At 35.7% G+C, this 21489-nt stretch overlaps 1 protein-coding gene across 1 annotated transcript in view; it reads left to right on the top strand.

Annotated features, from left to right (window-relative positions):
• The window catches only part of LUZP2 (leucine zipper protein 2), a 509386-nt gene extending 493900 nt beyond the window's left edge, over nt 1–15486 (top strand). The window contains exons 11-13 of the mRNA XM_047876647.1: nt 10273–10359; nt 11117–11217; nt 15127–15486. Of these exons, the coding sequence (XP_047732603.1) occupies nt 10273–10359; nt 11117–11217; nt 15127–15292 (354 nt within the window). The 3' untranslated portion in view covers nt 15293–15486. The remainder of the gene's footprint in view (nt 1–10272; nt 10360–11116; nt 11218–15126) is intronic.
• The last annotated feature ends 6003 nt before the right edge of the window (nt 15487–21489 follow it).

Raw genomic sequence — 21489 nt, forward strand, 5'->3', positions numbered from 1 at the left:
TTTAGCCTCCAGCCTGTCCCAGAAGAATCAACTGGACTTCTGTACCTGCCAGAGATATTTTTTGTTAGTAGAATTTCAGGTTGCCCAGTGATACATTTGCATTAATTATTTTGAGTTCTTTTAATGTTTTAGAGAAAGATCACAAGAGATATAGCTAATCTCTCTTATGAAGTAGAACCAAGTGTTTAATACCAATAACAAAGTTATAATGATCAGCGGGATCAGAGATGCAAGCTCAAAGATTTTAAATTAATTTATGATAAATCATTTCATCTGCTATAATTCTTAAATATTATTCCTTATTTCTGAGAGAAAGAATAGAGTATAGTTTAAAATAAGCAAAGTGCAAAAGAAGCCATTTTCCTTCCATAGGGTTTCCAATGATTGTTAATTCAGTCATAGACCTCCTTGTGATTTTTATTAAATTAACATTTGTTAAGAAGAGCCCTGGGGTTTCAGATGGTGGTGAGCCAAGATTCGAGAAAGATCACAAGGCAAGGGAAAGTGAAATAGAGAACTTCATTAGTCACAGGTTTTGGAGGAGGTACAATGCATTGGTCACTGGGGCAATGGGGAGGTCAAGGCAGGATACCAGCAGAGAGGGAGTAGCAGAAACTGAGGTACATGTTTTTTTTTGTTTTTGTTTTTTAGGATTGGTAGGTAGAGTGCTTTGGGGGTCCTGAGTTAGACCTGATTGGTCAACACAAACCAAAAAGAGCAGGACTCTTGGTAAATTCTGAGGAAGGAGGAGGAGAAGCACAAAATGGAAAGGAGCTAGGAGAGACATATGCTTATCTCCAGGGCACTGGGGAGGTTATATCAGGAATTTACACTTCTTGTGACTTTGCTGGCTGTTACCTAGGATAGCACTCCTGGTCAGGGCTAGTGTCAGTTCCAAGTCCCAGCAGACCCCTCTCCACACAAAATGGACTCTAAGGCAGCAATATTATGGATATTTAGCTAAATTCTTAAAAGCACCCTTTTAAAAAGGTCATCCTAAATATGACTTTATTTTCATAATTTCTAAATGGGATATTTGCATTGAAGCCAAAAATGTGCCTGTATCATAATGAAAACATTTTGAGGCAACTAAATCCCTAAGTTAAATTAATTAGATTGTGATGATTCTGTATTGAGGAGAAATGCACACACACACACACACACACACACACACATACACACACACGAAGGATGAAAGCATCCTCCAAGGTTAAGCCTGTTTAGGAAGACTGAGTGGCTGGTTAATAAGATTTTTTTCTTGCCCTGTTAAATCATAAATAGAAAAGGATGAGACAGGAAGAACCACAGACTAGTGGGGAGAGGTTCGGAACGGCAACAAATCCTTTGGCAATATCAAGATTGTCTAATGACCTGGGTGTGTTGATACCAACGTGGTAAAATAAAGTGACTGAATATCCGTGTTCCTATTCTCATAGGATCCAAATATTTATTGGCAAAAGAGACACATTTTGATCGAAGGAAGAGGAAGCTGAGGGTGAGAAAGAAAGCATAGAAACAAAACTAATTGAGCACCTAATATGTGCAAGATACTCCATTAGGAACCATTATATATTTTTAATTTAATCTAACTCTTCCCAGGGCACCTGGGTGGCTCAGTCGGTTAAGCGTCTGACTCTTGGTTTGGGCTCAGTTCATGATCTCATGAGCCATGGGTTCGAGCCCCACATTAGGCTCTGCGCTGGCAGTGTGCAGGGTGGAGCTTGCTTGGAATTTTCTCTCTCCCTATCTCTCTGCCCCTCCCCTGCTCATAATCTCTCTCTCTCTCTCTCTCTCTCTCTCTCTCTCTCTCAAAATAGATAAATACATTTTTAAAATATGTAATCTAACTCTTCCAACAACCCTCTCAGGTAGGTATTACTTTGCCAACCTTACAGATAAGGCATCGACCTCAAGAAGATGAAGTAACTTTTCCGAATCCATACAACTTATAAAGGCTAAAGGAATTCAAACCTAGGATGGGCTAACTTGTCATTCCATTCACCTAAGCTGAGTTACCTGCCTTATCTTATTTTGCAATGATGCCAATTTTGAGTGTTTGCATTATTATCCACAATTTACAAATGAAGAAAAATTAAGGTTAAATTGGTATATTTCAAATGCCATTCCACTGGCAAGTGTTAGCCTGTGATGAAGTTTTCAACACTATGAAGATGTAGAAAATTGACATTGAATAGAGTCAAGTAACAAAATATTAGTGCGTTTTCCATGAATCAGTCAATCTCTCTCCATCTCTCTACCTCTCCATCTCTCTCTTTCTGTCTGCCTCTCAAGAATAATTTCTTTTGATTCTGGATCCTTTATATATTTAGTATTAAAATAGCCTTGCTTCTCAGAAACATTGTTGAAATACAGGTGTGTGTTTGTTTGTTGCTTTATTTGTTCTAATGTCAAACTTTGAAGCTGACAATGCCAATGTTAATTATTGGCGTTTAACTTTATTCTTTTGTAAAATACCAAAGTCCAGGGAACTCCATGTTCATTAACTTGCCCCCATTATTGTAGATGTGGGATATGGAGTTGGGACTCAAAATTCATTTACACATGGCTCCAAAGTCTGGTATCTCCACATTAAAATGAAAGTCCTAATCATTATTAGGATATCCCAGAATTACAGTCTTCCCACTATGTTGTGATTGTGTGTTGTGTGATTATTTCCCATGTATGGTGATAAATAATTAGCTGGGGTTGTCTCAGCTGCATAGTTTTGTTATCATCACTTAGCCTGCTTGTTGGCCATGATACAACATGTGGTCAGATAGCTAGCTGTCCATTGCTCAAAAGCACAGAAAAAAACTGGTTACTCTGGTGGTGTCAGTGTATATGTGTATGTGAGAGATAAGTGTAATCACTTTAATAAAGATGTATTCATGGCTTATCCCATTTCATAATTTACAGACCCAGCTGTGCTCCTCCCTAGGTCTCCTGGATAATAGGTGAGCTGCATATTGAAGCAGCTGAATTTGTGCATCATTTGCTCATCAGTCTTCATATTTTATCACTTGAGTTTCTGGATATAGGTATCTTGCTAATCAGATTAAATTTTACCTAAGATGGAATGTTTTGAAGGCCTGTGCTAGCCTTTGATTGCTCAGTTTTATGCAGTTCTCAAGATTAGTATTTAAACCTTTTTGGTCTCTTAAGGCAGCGAACAGTTACTTTGTATAATTAATCAATTATTCACCAAAGCTAGTTATATCTCTATCCATTCTTCCACAAATAAAATTACATTTCTTAATCACATGCATGAGGGAAAGTGATGTCTGAGCTTTTCCCTTTAGTTCAAGAGAATTTGAGATTCAAATTGATAGGGAAGGAAAAGCTTAAGGTTCTAGGCACTTTTCCATCTTAAAATCATGTTTTTTAATGAACATATATATTCTCCCATAGGCAAACTGTACATAGATAAATGGTTCTTCTATAGATGGTCATAGCTCATTGAAAAGTGACAGATCAGCCATGTCCCCCAAGAAAGAAGAAAAAGAAGAAAGAAAAAAAAAGAAATGATAGGGAGAGGAACAGGGAGAGGGGAAAAAAAGAGGGAGAAAAAGACAGGGAGTGAGGGAAAGAAGAAGGGAGGGAGGTCAGGAGTCAGGGAGGAAGTGGAAGAACAGATAAAGAGAGGAATAGTTTCAGAGATAGAAAGGTAGACAGACGGACAGACGTGTGTTATATGTTATTTTGAAATCAACAAAAATGCTAAAGCACAACAAAATTGTCTGTTTGGGCCTCTAAAACTTTACTGTTGTGCTTTGACATTTGTCAATATAAAAAGTTTGGTGCATTTATTTCTGTTTTACATGCACTATCTTTGTGATTTTAACTGTATAATTTTGAATTATATATTTTAAGCTTAAGTAATTTTCATATTAATAAATAGCCCACAAATGTCTTAACAACTATAAAATATTTCACCTAATTATTTTATCATTATTTAACCAACTTCTTTATATTCAATGATTATTTTGCTTTCTTTTTCGCTACTATACAAATCCCAAAGTAATACTTCTGAGTGAAAAGTTTTCTTTTTAAATGTGGATTATTTTCCTCAGAGAAAGACTATCCCAAATGAAATATACTGGATAATGAACATATTTGAAACTACTGTATCTATCTTACTAAATTATTTTCCAAAATATCTGCACCAGCATTGTAAAAGAGAGGAGAGAGAGAGGGCAAGAAAGAGAGAGAGAAATCCCTTTCATCATGCTGGAGCCAACAGTAAATGTATAATTTTTTTTCCTTGTTTAAAAGAAAAAAAATATTATTATTATAGTGATGATAATAATTTTGGGGGGTAATTAGGTTGTATAATTTTTCTTCAATGTCATTGTATTAATGCAAATGCATCTGAAAAAGCTAATGTAGAACTACTTTTCCTTCCAAACTGCATGCACCACATATATCGTTATATGAACAATTATTTGTTGAAAACATAGTATCAGGGAGTCTGCTGTGATATAACAGGTATGATTTACTGCATATCTCATATATTTCAAGTGCTTTGTTCCAGGTGGTTTACAAATTCATTTCTATCTTCATTATCATCATTGCTACTACGATATATTGAGATCTTATTAGTAAGAGGCACTGAGCTAAGTGCTTTAACTCATTCTCTTATGTAGTCTTTACACACATTTATAAAATAATAATGTTCTACATTTTATAAATATGGAAATTTGGATTAAGAAAATAATGCATAACTTATTGAAGACCACAAAGCTAGTAAGCAGTTGATCTAAGGATTTGAACATTGGTTAAGCCAGACTTCGTAGACCATGGGCTTAACCGCTACCTTATTCTGTTTAGTCATAAAATCTCTTGCATGAAATAGAACTTTTCATTTCTTTCCAAGATTTACAGTTCCACTCCTCGTTGTACCAGAAATAATTAAAAGAATTAAAAGTCAATAATTATTCTAGGTAGTGTTGGGCAAGGAGGCAAAGAAAAAAATCAGCATGACAAAAAGTTCTGTCTATGTATGTGTATTTAACAATAGTAATAAGAAGAAAATCTGTGAGTGAGTAGGTGACAGCAGAGACTCATTCTTTTAATGCCCAGTCATTTACCTTCAGAGGCTTTGCTGTGGTTCATCAAGGTGAGTCTGAAGGCCATGCTCCTATATCACATCTTATTTGTTTAAGAAAACTGTCTCCAGCCCCTGCATCTCATCCATGTTCTTGGTCTACTATACTTTATAGGCAATGGGAAATCACAAATTTGTGCACGGGATGATATTTTTCTAAGTTGTTTTGATTTGATTCATTTTTGTGCACCGAGTTAGCATGATAGGATATATGTTAGGAAGACATTTCTGGAGACTGAGCAACAGATGGATGGCAGAAAGCAAGGTTGGAGAGGGTTGGATCATTCAGTTTAATAATCTAGGAATGGAATAAAGAGATAAACCCCATGATCTCTTAAAGAAAGAGGAGGATTAGTGTCTAACATACTGAATTACTTTAATAAACAGTGGTTTACAGACTCAGCCATGGAAAGACTGTTAGCAGCTCTCATCTGCAAGTTTCAATTTTGCAAGCTAAGATAAAGCAATGACCCGTACTGAATCCATATGGAGAAATTAAAGTACATTAGTTATTGTTGTTCTTGTTTCTTTTCTTAGATTCTGGTCAATGAATATGAAAGGAAAAGTCTCAAGATTTACTATCTCATGAGTTGGGTTGTGATGACAAGCTCAGCATACTTTGATGATATGTAGTGTCTAAGTTTCAGGCACGAATGAACATGAATCACTTGAAAAGGGAATGTTTGTTGTTGTTGTTGTTCTTTCAGCTGCATAATTTAATTTAGTAATGGACTTATGAAATAAGTTCTGAAACTCCAGCTCCACATATTGGATTTTTTAAACATAATTTCTGAAAAATTTAGCCAAGTTTCAACTTCCTGTCAGCCTGCTGAGAGATGGGAAAGGCAGCTGCCCTCACAAATCCTGGTGGTCTCCAGAATAGTGCAAGTGAGAGAGAAGTGCTCATAAAAAATGTAATGGATTCCAAAACTTTCACTGAAGGTGGAGGGTTCTACTAGGAATGATGTTTTGAAGTATGTATTATGTGGATAGATCACTTCAAAGTCCTACTAATGAATCTCTTTAGATATCAGCACAGAGAAAGTATTAATTTGTAAACTTCTTTTAAAAAGTAGGCATATTCTTACAGGATATTTACAGTATAACTGCCTCTTCATAATTGCAAAATTGAGTATAAACATCACTGTTTGGCCTGCAGGTTCTTCCATGAACCGTCCCTATTCTAGTCATCTCTTGGTAGTTACTATCTCAGCTGACCTTGACGTTGTGACCTTTGATGCTTTCTCCCACCCGACACCTACTTTAACTTCCCCTTCATCCCACTGACTCTGCCATAAACAACTCTATCCATTCCTCAAGGATGACTTCCTTGTTCACTTCCTTCATGAAGAAATCCCTAGTCATCCTAACTAACCAAGAGTCATCTTTTCTTTTCTTTTCTGGATAATACATCTCATTGATTCATCAGGCCCCCATGTGTACCTACTACCTACTAAGTTATCTTTGTTGAATGTTTCAAAACTATGGGGAACTATTTTGTTGTTAAAAATTGTGTCATTAGCCACAACTGTAAAATGTAATATGACCATTCAAATATAAGATGTTGTAAAGTTAAATAATAAAGTGAAAAAAAGGTGGTATATAATCTTGGAAAGATCCCAAATTTATGGGAAAGTGGACATGGGTTTTACTTGCAATAATACTTTTATGGCCTTGAGAACCTTTATCTAACTGTTGATCTCCTCATGTGTAAATATGAGGGGTTGAGATGAAGGGGACAAAAGAGATTAAATGTTAAAACATTAAGGGAACAGGGCTATCAAACAGAGAATTTTAAGACAGTCAAAGCGCCAGCAATATTAATAGCAACAACGAGATCAGGAGGAAGAATTGGGAAAGAGATTGTTATTACATTTTAAAAAGGCATCTATATATTGTGTTCACATAATTATTTTTAAATTGTCACCCCCAAAGAGAGTTTTTATTTATAATTTAACTACTGCCTACCTTCAAAAAATATGGAACCAATACATTACCTACAATTAAATGATCAAAACAAAGGTAAAGAGACACACTAATAAGATACTTTAGGCTCCCATGATATGACATATAGGTCCCCTGTCATAACATCTGTATTAGTTTTCAATTATAAACTTTTGTTGTCTTCCTAACTACAATTGTTTGGAACTTTTGGCAATCTGGGTGATGTTGGCAACAAATGTAAGAGAGCTCCATGAAGAAACTTCCCTTTTGTGTTTTCACCAAGTGAATGCCTGCTTTATCATAGGTTGTACAGTTGATAAGATGCTTATTAAGGCATGATATAACCTGCAAGTTATAATTATGCTGTCTCTCTGAGAAACACTAAGAATTTTATGAACTTCATTTCATGAAACTTCTACAATGCCTGTGAGGCACAGACCAAAATAATTTTAAAGGTAGTGTTCATTGTAAGATCAAAGTATCAAAAAAGGTTCAAGCTATCTTTAAGCCACATAACATTTTCTTTAATGTTGAAATTTAATAAGTTTTCATTGTTCAGATGATCAAAGACTTGTCTGAAATAGTCAGCCATGCTTGCATTAATGAAAGAGTAGACTCTGCTGAAAATCCTATAGTATGAAGCTTCCTCATGACAATGACCTCAAGTGAAGGGCCACACAAGACAGGGTTTTAAGGTCAAATAGATTTGGGGAACGGTTATATTATATTTCCTTCTAAGAGATTTGTAATGCCTTTGTACATTATGAAGAAGTAGGCTTCAAATTTAACTGTGCATTGGAATTGTTGGAGTGCTGACTGAAAATGCAAACCCCATTGCCATAGGACCCAGTTATCACCCAGGAGTGTCATGTTTTGACCATCACCTTATGTAATGATGTGGACAGTTCGTGCAAGACCAGAACTTTAAGAAGTTGCATATTAAAGGCTTTGAGAAGAACTACTTTAAATACAACTGGTTAATTTTCAAAGAAACTTTTCCCCTGAACGTGCATGACCCACAAACACCATTGTTCCTAAAACATACTTTGGGGTACCTTATACTTTGCAGGAAACTTTCTGCATTCATCATGTTTTTTGAGCTTGACTTTATACAATTATTTGTTAATTTTTCAAAGCCTGAATGCAAGCATGATCAAAACACAAGCTGGTTGTATTATCACAACAAAAATAGAATAATTATAATATTCTAGGGAAATGTTAGAATCCAGGTCCTATTCAAACCCATAGAACATAAAAAGAAATGCATTTCTTAGTGTGCAAGATTCCTCTGTGCATCTGCTTAAAATTCTTTGGAATAATGTAGTCAAGGTTTTGACCACTGATTTCTCCTATTATTATTTTTATCTTACCTTTCTACTTTAATAGGCTTATATAGAAGAAGGGACAATGTGTAACCATTTTGGAGCTTCAATCAAATATGTCTAAATCTGACCATATGAAAAATCAGGCATTTATTAAAATTCTGAAGTACTAAAATATTTTCATAGCCAATGTTTGTGTTATTCAATTATTATTTACTCAGAGATTTCATATTTACCACTTGTTATCTGCTGGCATGAAGCTGAGATCTAGAGCTGATAAATGTAGTCTCTGTCTTCAAGGAAATGAAGAGCCAGACATGCTTATACATCTAAAAACAATCTTAAGTGATATAATTTTTATATACATTGTGCCTTTAAAGCAGGAAAGTATGACTGAGTCTATCTCGTGGTGGAAATGACATTCTAGGAAGGGAATGAGTAGCTGGTTGTCAAGATGTCACAGTGGAGACTTTTATGAAGGTGGGATGACATACGTATGGACATGGAATGGTAAAAAAACATGGTGTGTATTCAAATAAAAGCAATATAGTGCAAGAATAGCAAGCATAGAAAAATAACATTACTCTAAAATCCAAATTGGAGTAAGTCTCCTTTGGAACCTCTTTATTTATCATCTACTTGTAGAATTTATAGGATGTTAGTATAAGGCCCTCTTAGATCTCCTCCCCCTTTTAGATCCCAAGGAAACAACATTGTTTATGTTCAGAGCTACCCGTGGCCAGGGACTAATAAACTCCTAGGCTCTGTTGTACACATAGAAAGGATTACAGGCAATTACCCCGCCCCCCAAAAAGAAGCATATACTTATAATAAATGATTTTTGTAGTTACTTTTAAAAAGTGTTTACTCCCTCTCTCTGACCCTCCCCCATTCATGCTCTGTCTCTCTCTGTCTCAAAAATAAATAAACGTTAAAAAAAATTTAAAAAAAAGGGGGGCACCTGGGTGGCTCAGTCGGTTAAGCGGCCGACTTCGGCTCAGGTCATGATCTCGTGGTCTGTGAGTTCGAGCCCCACGTCGGGCTCTGTGCTGACAGCTTAGAGCCTGGAGCCTGTTTCAGATTCTGTGTCTCCCTCTCTCTGACCCTCCCCGTTCATGGTCTGTCTCTCTCTGTCTCAAAAATAAATAAACGTTAAAAAAAATTTAAAAAAAGTGTTTAAAATAAAGAGAAAAAAAAAAGGGAGGAAGGAAGAATGAGAGATAGTATGGAAAGAGAAGGGAAGCAGACAAGGAAGGAGAGAAGAAAGGGATGGAGAGAATGATAGAGCATGGGAGAGAGAGAAGGAAGAGAAGTTCAATATTTTAACCTTAGTTAAAACGGAAATGAAGCCCAATTGGAATACACTGCCAGCAACTCTTCTTCAAAACTTTTGAGGCTAACAAGTAAGATGAGAATTCCTGGTTAGTAAAATCTAAGATCTTATCTTCCAAAATATAATCTTTTTTAAGGTAGTGAGGATTTTTTTCTACACAGATTGATGATTATATTGTTTAAATTGCTTCCTAGCTTGCAATATTGATGTTCCTGCAGGCATATGGACGACTGACATATTTAATATCTTAGGGTCTAGACGCTTCACAGATATAGTAGTTTATAATTCTTTACTTCCATTTAAGTGCTTTTACAAAGAATTTTCCATTGGAATGGAATTTTGTTGTAATAGCTGACTGTCCTAAGCACCACTGAGATTCCCAAACCAACTGTGAATGCTTGATCTCTCCTTGGGATCCCACTCAGGTTGTGATGAGTTTATTTTGTCCCTAGCTCGCCCTTCCAACCTGCCTCAAAGGGAAAGAAGTTTTACAGAGGGAAGAATTCAAGGGAATTTTTCTATCCCTTTCTTCATTTAACTTAACTTCACTGATCTATTTTCATTTGCAGCTTTTACAAGAGGGCAGGACCTGTTCAATGAAGCACAAAGACAATCCCCCAACCAATGCTACAGTAGAGCCAGTGACTACCCCACAGGTATTTTATTTGTTTGTTTGTTTTGATTATGTCAGAAAGAACTTGAATCCTTTGATCCCCATGGTTTTCTCTGTGTCTATAGCTGAAACAGGGGTGTTATATTGACTAATACAAGATACCTCCTTCACCTAGTGTCTTTGGACACTGCCTGCAACTAAGATTTTGGCTTGATCATCTCAGAACCTCAGAAGAACAAGGGTGAAAGAGGTACACCCCACCACACACACACAACCAAGAAACATACCAAAAATGTACAGAGAACAAAAAACATGCATCTGTTCCTTATGGAACAAAAAAAGATAAGAAGAGGATTTGGGGAAGCAGATGAGGGAGAAAGAAGTACATATCCCCAACAAAAACAAACAACAAACACAGTTCAGGAACTTAATTATGAACTTCTTTCTGTACTGTTCTTTATATGACCAAAAATATTATATCATAATAATTTGTAGGGTTCATTTCACTTAATACAACATTTCCTAACTTATGGGTTAATCAGAGTTGAATGGTTTGGCCAAAGTTTTCTCAAAATAGTTTTTGAAATACCTTGCAACTTGTTGACAGTATTTTTTGTACTTCCATGAATTAGAAATATGGACATATTTATGCTTATTTCATTTGGGTCTAGCATTCACTTGTCTGTAGGATATTTGTTGAGATAAAAAATTTATATTACTATTCTGTTAAGATTTTAATTTTCCCTTAAATGTATATTTATCGCAACTATCCTAAATGTCTTTTCTGTATTGTTTGACAGAAATTGCAAATCCTTCCTTGTACTGAATGTGAGGTGAAGAAAAACCCGGAAAAACAATTGACCAACTTTGAAGGGAGGGCAACTAGAGAAGAAAAAATACTGTAAATATCAAGAAACTGTGTTAAAAACATCCATTTATGATTGTCTTCATACTCTTTTTCAACCACAGGCTTGATGGAAATACTAAGTTTTTAAAGCATGCAACTTTTTCACAATTTTATGTAACTTTATATAGTCTAAAAATTTTCCAAAAGATTCCAGGCCAATGATGATCCTTGAGCAATAACCTAATTAAAATGGATATCCACAGTCTTAAATAGTCATTGTCATCAGTAAATTGCCCAGTATAGACTGCTCAGTTTTGATCTCAAATACAGTATGACATTTAATTCTTCTGGTTCATTGGCTATCTAGTAGTTTTATCATCTAGTTTTGAAATTAATTGGAGGATGATAAAATGTTGTGGATCCTTGGCATTCTTAGAATCCAAATTGCAACCATATCATAAAAATTTGTCCACATTGGCCAATGGGAGTCACTTTCTTTGAGGTTGGAATCGATGTCAACCTATTGTTTATATGAGGGTGTTATTGCTATACTTCTTGTTATTTTGAACCATGTCTAAATAATGTCAAGACAATACTTTCAGATTTTTAGTCAGCTAATAAAATTTACAAAATGTGTTTGGTATGATGTAGGCAAAACATCTGGATGAATATCTAAATTTCTGACATAATCGATGAGATTTTTTTTTTTTGGCATTCTATAGACACATCCCTAAGGTTGTCTGCTGGAATTACTCCAAGTTAGGAATTGAGTTCTTTGAAAGGCTTGGCAAGATTTTTTTTCAATGAAATTGGGTAGTGGAATGTGGGATGCCAAGAGGGTTGAAAAACATAAATATGCAAGCAGATAATATACATTTTAAAATGGGGATTTGATGAAAGTAAAACAGCCATATAGAACCAATAAACCCAGATTTATATATTTTGAAAACAGAAGTATTACCAAGACAAGTCAATGGCTGTGATCACCTTTGAAGTTGGGTCTCTGCATAGGAATACCACTAATTAAAGAAATGCACTCCTGAATAATCTGAATGTAGCTCAGAAGCAGCAGGAATTGATACCTAAATCCTATTTGATTGATAGGATTGAAATAGCATCAAACTTAAAGACTCAAGTTAATGGGTTAAACCATCCAGTTAAGTTGTCTGCACTGAACATATTCACTTCTGCTGGATAGATCCCATTTTGCAAATACACAAAATATATAAAACCACTGGTTTTATAGAAAGGATCTGCCAAACCACAATTAATATATTTGGAGCACTGTGTCCTGGCATGCTATCTTAGAAGATATTGTTAATTTAAGAAAGGGAAGGAAAGAAAGAAAGAAAGAAAGAAAGAAAGAAAGAAAGAAAAAGAAGAAAGAATGGGAGGAAAGGAGGAAGGGAGAGAGAGAAGATCGAAGGGAATTTGTAATCAATAGATGGACTTAAATTCTAATATATAATGGCACACCTTTGATCATAATGACATATTCCAAGAAATTAGGTAATTTGGAAAAATGACAAACTATCATAAATAGTATAAGTATTACTGTGATATGATCATGTAGCAGTTATACTTGTGGAGTAATTCAATGTCATTCATCAGTATTATTTTTTTAGATTATGGGCTACCCAAGAAGAATTATGTACTTTATAGATGGTCCATTAGAGGTTTCAGATGAAGAGACCAGGATAGAAGACAAAAATCAAGGTCTAAAGTTCCTACTGACTCCTCAGCTCTAAAACTCACTTAATTCTGTGAGATGGAATATTGTTAATTTCCAAGTTCTGTTGCTTATAATTTCCCCATTGTGCCTAGAATCCCTATCCATCCCCAAAGGTTTATAGAAGGAAAGAAGATAATTTAGTTTTCATTTAGGTTCACTTCCCCACCCCCACCCTGTGCTCCAATTTCTCTCCTGGACTCTGTAGACCCTGTGGAAAATTAATCACCATTTTACCTTAGCACACGTTTTGAGGCATCTTTGGAACTAATGAAAAGAGAATCAAGCTGATATGTTCTGGGATTTTTAGAACATGCTAAAAAGATGAGAATTTGGCTTAATATGAATCAACTTTGAACAGCCTCATTTGTAAAATTTTCCTATGCTCTAGATCTCTACTCTAGTGTGTGACAATAATCAATCTGTTTCTCTCAATTACTGGCATGATCAAGTGGGCTTTACATGAGCATAATGTATACATATTTTTCTTTAAGAATAGATAGCATTATGCATCCTGCAGAGTTTACTGGGGTATATTCATTGCATTATTTGTTTCAGAACAAAAAAGAATTGCAGCAGAAGTGCTTTATAAATATTTAGAAATATTCTGGGAGTTCCTTTTAATAGTCAAGCATGGAATTTCTTTTTTCTTAGTATGTGTGATTTTAACTAACACATTTTATTTCTCTCAATTCTTTAATTGCTTTAAAATAGCATCAGAAAGGCTTAAAATGCTTTACTTACATGTGTGGCTTTGTCCATAAAAGATGCCATTACTTATTATTTCTTTTAGTTAGCAGCTACACAAATTGATGTTGTTCTTGAGGAGTTAATATTCCTAGCCTAACTACCCTCATGGGGAAGAACATATTAACCTAAATGTTGAATTCAGATACTATAACTGTGCCTATAATGGTAAACAGTGAAAGATAACTTAACCTTTGCAGAGTATAAATGGACTCCTACTGAGAAATTAACATCCTTTCCAATGGAATAATTTGTTTCAATATAGGTACTAACAAAACTAACAAAAACATATTTCTCTAGCTATATTAAAATACTAGTCAATGCTATATATGCAGAGTTAGGAATTTGTTTTGGACTTTGTGTCTCCTTTTGTATGCATTAACTATGTAAATTGGGTGAGTGCCTAAAATGTGTAAGACCTAACTGAATGCTGATTATGTCTATCCAATGCCAACATGCTCAGAAACAAAGTGAATAATTCAGTAACTCATCTAGATGTGGTTTTCTGTGTGATCTTAAATCTCTGACTACTGAATATACTAGATGGCTAACCTTTTTTATTCCCTTTATTCTTTAAGCGGATATTTAGCATTATAGTGTTATTTCAGACACAATTCTATTTCATAAAATATACTGGATTACAAGTCTAAGACAGTTATAAGAAAAGCACACCTTTACTGTTTTAGATAACAGTGTGGATAGCTGGATTGAAACAATTATTTGTGAACTTTGCTATAATGGAATCTTATTTTTATAGCTCAGGTACTATAATTAGCACTAATTGCAAGCAGAGGCTGAAATTATTATTGACACCATAGAAAAAAGTGAGCTGGCCAGACCTGGAGAGTTATGAAAACATATACTTGTTTGCTTAGGGGACATTTTCGTAGTCATATGTACAGTCTTAAATTTCCCCAAACTATTTGTTGGATTATGTTACATAATATTAATGGTCAATGATGAAGAATAAAAGTTACTGAAAGATGGCCTATTTTTGCTCAATAAACATTTGTTACCAAGACTGCAATGTATATCCTCCTACATAAGCTAATCGAAAAAGCAAATATTAACATTAAAAATAGTACTTGCTTCTGTGTATCAAGAGCTAAGGACCTTCGTGAAATGTCACCCTGAGAGTATCTTCAAACTCTCTTTGCCAATGCCCCAGAAATCCTTCATTTCATTTAGAGGTGTTTTGTTTTGTTTTGTTTTGTTTTGTTTCGTTTAATAGAGTTTCCTGATGACAAAGATTTTTGTCCTTTTGTTTGCAAATGAGTTTCAAGCGCTTAGAACTGGCTTCCTCATAGAAGGTGCTCAAATATTTGTTGAATGAATTAATTCAGAACCTGAAGCAGCAAGGGAAGAAAAAGGAAGCAGAAGGAAGCATATTCTCCTGTGATAATAGGGAATCATAAGATGTAGTCTTTTAGGAAGAAAAAATAAATACAATGTTTTAGTTTTGTTTTTTCGTTTTGTTTTGTTTTCAGGCTATTTGTCCTTGCTTTTTTCTCTGAAAGATATATCTATGGGCCCGTGGCTGTGACTTCTAGCAAAGTAGATGTGGCATTTCTGGATGAATTTTGGAATGCTGCTCGATGTGATAGACACAATTCACCTGGCATAGGTGCGTCTTTAATTGGAATCTACCTTTGACATTCGCCTGGACGGAGGCAGGGCCACTTAATTTCTTTTAGTATTAGTTTCCAACCTCTTGGGCCTTAAATTGTTGGACTTAAATCAGAGATTTTCTTCTGCATTCTGCTGCATTCATTCTCCTAGTCCTAAAGCAGACACAGCTCCAGACTGTGAGGATGGGGGCTCTGGCCTCCATAAACCCTCACTTTCAACTAGAGTACCTATTCTTTTATATAATGTATTTGTTGGGCTTCCACATTCTCAATATACTTTTAATGAAGAAAGGGAGCCCAAGGCTAATGTGATTTGAAAAACCCTGAATAAAATAATCTCTGTGATCCCTTCTCCCCATTTGTTCCTTCAGTCAGCGAGCCATTCAGTTACTCAAAAAATATTTGTTGAGATTCTAAAATGTTCCTATTCCTTTTTTTTGGTTAAAAAAAAGCAATGGCAAGAGAAAGTAATAATTATGAATTCTAATATTGCACATAATAGGTGCCAGCCACTGTTTTTTAGATCTTTTGAAAAAAAATGATTAAATATTCTAGGCTTCTTTGAGACCAATATTACAGTTATCTTTATTTCACAGAGGAAATTGAAGTAGAAAAATGTTAATTTCATTGCCCAAGATGTCACGGGAAGAAGGAGAGGTTGCATATAGACCCGGCAGTGAGTTGCTGGAATCCCATGTGCTTCACCCCATTACCACATTGCGTCTCCTCAAAGGCCGGAGTCCTGCCTTCTTGGAACTTACGGTTTAGAAGAGACATCACTAATGAAGGAAACACACAGATAAATGCATGACTGTCTAGGACAGGAACATTGTTCCTTTTTCCCCTTCAAGTTTTTTCATCTGGTTTAAGAATTAAATTGACACGAGACAGATGAGCAGGAATAAAAAAAAATAAATAAAAACACCAAAATTTTATTACGTGTGCATAATGAAACTGAATCCTAGAGAAATCGCCAAAGCAGGCAGTTTTTATACTTTCTTAGACAAAGAGACAATAAATCTGTGAGAAATTGACAGGACAAGGAAAACATCATTTTGAAAGCTGCAGTTAATAAGGAATTTTAAACAGAATTAGGACTGGGGTAGTAAATTAGTAGAAAATAACAAGGGATGTTTATACAGCCTTTATGGGTCTGAATTTCTTATCTCTGGTGATGAGGATTTTCTTTACCTCCTGGTATAAGGAGGGTAACTTTCACATGAGAGATTTATATCTCATTTTCTGGAGACAGAGTGGGGGAGGGTCATAGGATGCATTTTGCATTGCTATTTCTTAAGAACTTTCATTTAAAATCATCAGTATGCCAAAGTGGCACATTTTGGGGTAGGCAGCACTTGGCCCCTAAAATTGCTATGGAAACAAAACAAAACAAGACAGGGTCCTCTTGACTGCATGCCACAAGGCAGGGAGCAGCATGTGAACGTATCTTGTATGTGTGAAGTCTCCACCGAGAGAATTCTATTAAACAGATTAATGAATATATAATATTTTGCGTGGATGTCCAAAGCTTCAAACGTAATTTTTTTTGTTGTTCCTAGATACTAGCTAACAATATTTTAAAGAGGATATTTGAGTTGAAATAACTAGAGAGTTGTGAATTAGTGCTTTTCAAAAAACAAAAGCATCCTATGGGAAAATTGCCAACGCTTTCTATTCCCTGAAGTCTAGGACATAGGATTCTTTTAGGTATAGATGACAATGAAATGTGGATTTCTTCCATGAAAAACTTCCAAACAGGTTTCTTCTGTTTTCTGTCACAAAAATAGAAATTTTATTTCTCAGCCTTATACTTGAGGTAGTGCCTCCCTGCCCGCCTCCTCAGAAGAGCCATACATTTGCTAGCACAATGATTGACCCACGGTGTCTGTATGGTACTTCTCTAGTGCTGTGATGCCATTTGCATCAGAAGTAATTGTGGTGTGTATGTTTTCCCCCTTTCCCCACTCCTAAATTTCTTAATTCCTTTGAGAACACCATTTCACTTCATGTCGTAGGGATACTGACATCCTGGGAAGGTCATAAATGCAATATATTTGTTCCTAGAAAATCAGACTATTTGGGGCTCCAGGAAGAAGCAGTTAACCTGTGCACTTGATTAACTGACGAATGAACATACATTCACAGGCAATATTTCTACCGAGGGTGAGAAGAAAAAAGAGTAATCTGTAGTGGGTCATGCCCTTTTTCTGACTCTGGCTTATATTTACCACTTTTTCATGATAAAGTGCCCATTGAAATTAAGTCAAGATATGGATATTCAGCAGAAAGTCCCAGCTGGAATTTAGAAGATGCAGCAGAATTGAGCAGAAGATGAACACTCCTAATAAGTTCCTGTTAAATTAGCATCGTGTTCAAAATGATAAGTTGGTGGTTTTTACCCTGCAAATTTGTTTTAGTTCTTTATACTTCTTCAGTCTTGATCCCAAAGTTTAAAGATTTGGGGGCTGGAAATCCCCAAAGCTGCTCCTCAAGTCTTTCCTTGGAATAATGTGTCAAGTATGTAAATCTTAATGTCTGCTTGGCAGAAAGTTCACAACTTTTTAAATGGTCATGTTTCCAACATGAGTAAAATGAGATGCTGACAATTTGCTTAGCCACTGGGAATGACTTCAGGTGATTCTGACTCCATGAAAAAAGAACAACACAATATGGATAAGAGGAACAGGTAATGAAGAGCGCGTTTTAAATCTATTCTTTAAGTCCCTGACATAGATCCTTCTTAAGTAGATGTGGCATAAATAAAATTGAATATATTTACTGCATGTGTTTCTGGTCATTTATTACACAGCAAATAAGTAAATAGTTTAATGCATATTAGAACAATTAATGTTTGCAAATTTGAAAAAGTTATGAGATAAAGAATAAACATCTTCTGACTCAGTGGAAATGAGGACCAGCTAGATGTGTTGAAAAAAGTAAATTAGACCATTATTAAGTTGACGTAATGACTCTTACCAGCCTTGGCAAAGAATGTACATGGGGCGCCTGGGTGGCTCAGTTGGTTAAATGTCGAACTTTGGCTCAGGTCATGATCTCGAGGTTCCTGAGTTCGAGTCCCAAACTGGGCTATGCTGACAGCTCAGAGCCTGGAGCCTGCTTCAGATTCTGTGTCCCTCTCTCTCTCTGCCCCATCCCTGCTTGTTCTCTGTCTCTTTCAAGAATGAATAAAACATTTAAGAAAATGCACCTTCTCATTTTATCCTCCTGGTTGTATATTAAGCAGCCTGTTTATGTGTTTTATGTGTTTATGCATTTCCACCTTGATATGATTAAAGAGATAAGAAGGTAGGGGAAATATGAACCCTAAAAAAACTCTCGTCTTTCTTCCCATAATGGAGACACAGACTAGTTGTTTGAATGAAGGCATGGAACAAATCTTCCTTCCCTACAGTGCTAATCCTACTGTCTGCCATTTCCTCTTTCATTTTACTTTATTTGGTGGGAGGTGTCAGGGTATGCATTTAAAGGTCGCTTTGTTTTTGTTTCTGTTTTTGTTTTTTTGTATTGGAATTCACAAATTCAGAGATTTCTAGGGTACATTTGTTTTATCTATGGACATACCATCTAGTAACTTAATCCTAACAATTATTCATGTATCTTCTCATATAGTGTATGTGTGCTGTATGTTTTTATGCATGCTCCTGTTTGCAATATACATTGCAAGCATCATTGTAGTGATAGCCATACACATCTATGCTTACTGGAATTTTTTAACATCATTATTGGTAGTTGCATAAATTTAGTATATGAATACCTTCATATGTTTACTTCTCTATCCACGTATGTATGTGTCTGTATTCATGTGTTCGTGGATATAAATTCAGCAAAATACGCATATACCAGTCAGATGCCTTTTTTTCTGCCATAATTTCATTCCTATTTACATCTTTCATGTCGTTTTAACACAGGGATTGTCTTTTTTCTTCTTTCCAAGTTTTTATTTAAATTCCAGTTAGATGACATACATCTTGTTTCAGATTAACACAAGAATTTTAAAAGCATAATAGATAACTGTGTATGTGTAGTTAGGTAACCATCCAATACAGTTGCAATGAATACAATATGCTAATTTAGGCTGTACAAATGGACACAACAAATTAGCGTCTCAAATCAGCCATTAGATACAGTCATCCCCATCCCTCTTATACACAGGTGTGGCTCATATACTTCTTCACATCTATTGCTTTGTGTAAGGTTTGACCTAGACTAGGGAATTATATTTGCTAGATGTTCTAAAAGGGGGAATTCTTTTCAGCATGGTTTTGTATGCATGGAAACTCAAAGGAATTTTAATACCTATCCTTATGGTAACCAAAGTATGTTTTATTTGGAGAAAGTGAGGTGAGTAATTACACTATCCACTTTGACTATACTAGAGCAAAGGTACACAGAGAAATAAGAATGAAGTCAAGGAAAGTTCATTTCTCTCAAATGATAATGAGAGAATGTCCTCAATGACAGGGAATTGTTGTAGGAATTTCCAGGAGTTGTTGTAGAAATCACAACACATTTGAAAATATAAGAAAATTATATTTTCTGTTTATAAGAAAATACTTTGCTGAAGTTTTTTTGTTTTTCCTTTTAAAATAAAGTTACACAGTTACTTTGTTCTCTAAGTGTTTAATTTGAAATTTGGGTTAAGTACAGTTAAGTGCATGGCTATATTTTGCAGAATGAAATACTAATTAGTCCATGCTGCAGCTTCCAGGGGTTAATTGGCTTTTACTTAAGTTCTGGTATGCTTTGTATAATTTTCTTTTCTTGGACAAATCTGAAGACAGATTTGTCTGATTGACTTATACGGCACAATTCTAGGAACTCCCACTTCACCAGCTGACCTGGTAGGTAATTATTATTCTTTGACACATCAGAGAATGTAATGTTTTCTATTATTCCCTTAGATAGTCACAAACAATTCAAACTCACTGGTTTTCTCTAAAGGTTGACCTATGTGCTCTGTTTAGGCCAACGGTTAGGCAGACATGATGGTGGTGGTAGATTTTTAAAAGAAATCTTCTGAAACCTTCCTGAGATTGGGTCTCAATTTTGTGTCTTGGAACACACTACTTCCAGGTCAACTATTCTAAAAGTTACTTTGCTGTATACATGGGAATAAGGTTAGGAATTCTCTGAGCTTGCACCAGTGGGTTAACAAGGTTCAGGGTGGAAAGCTGTCACAGGGCGACAGCACCTGGCATAGGACAAAGCATAGAGAGGAAAGCCGCTTCCACAGGACAAAAGCATCTGAGAACAAGTAGAGGTGGAAAGCTGCCACAGCAGGGTGAAAGTGCCTAGGATTCATCGTTAAGTAAAGCAAAGCATAGACCCAAACGCCGCTACAGGGTGAAAGTGCCCAGAGACACTTGCTAATTAGCAAGAAAAATGCCTTGTTAACCCTCAGGTAGCAGGCTCTATCTGACTGAGCCCCTGCACAAGTTAAGATAAACAGGCACAGTGCCTGGTGCTTGCAGTAAACAGCCGTCTGCTCAGAGCCGGGACTTTGATTTGTATTGACCCTAACTCCTAACATGCACACCTTCGAAACCCCTTTCTCTCACACACGTGAGTTAATGATCACTGTTTTATTGTCTCTTTCTGCACGTCCATCATGTATGTAAGCCTTCTGATTCTAATAAATACAGAGCAAGGACCCTTACTCAGAGCTCTTGTCTCCTCCTGGACATTAGCCTCTCTCGTATTCAGTTCTGTGCCCACTCTCTTGCTGGACAAGAGAGAACTCCAGACTCAAAGTCTGTGACACATACATATATCTAAACCTTTAGGTGTATACACATTACTACACTAGAACTGGTATGACATGATTATAAGAGAAGACTTTGGAGTCAAACTTTGCATTAAATTCTTCATGCAGCTTGTTAATTATGTGACCTCAAAAAAGTAGCTAACCTCTGTGTGTTTCAGAGTCTTCACTGGTAAATTGGGAATTATGAGATGGTGTAACTTGTGATAATAATAGCTGTTTCCAAAGAGTAATAATAATAGCTATTTTCATTAAATATTAAATGAGAACATAAATAGGGCAAATAATAAGCATTTTACAAATATGACTTATTCCTATTTTAAAGGTATCTACACATACCTAAATTCATCCAGAGATGCCAAAAAGGAAAATTATTATGCATATGGAGCTGGATACATGTATGGTACATCTCTCTCTCTCTCACTGTGTGTGTGTGTGTG

Source organism: Prionailurus viverrinus, chromosome D1 (genome assembly GCF_022837055.1).
Source record: "Prionailurus viverrinus isolate Anna chromosome D1, UM_Priviv_1.0, whole genome shotgun sequence".
Lineage (NCBI taxonomy): Eukaryota > Metazoa > Chordata > Mammalia > Carnivora > Felidae > Prionailurus > Prionailurus viverrinus.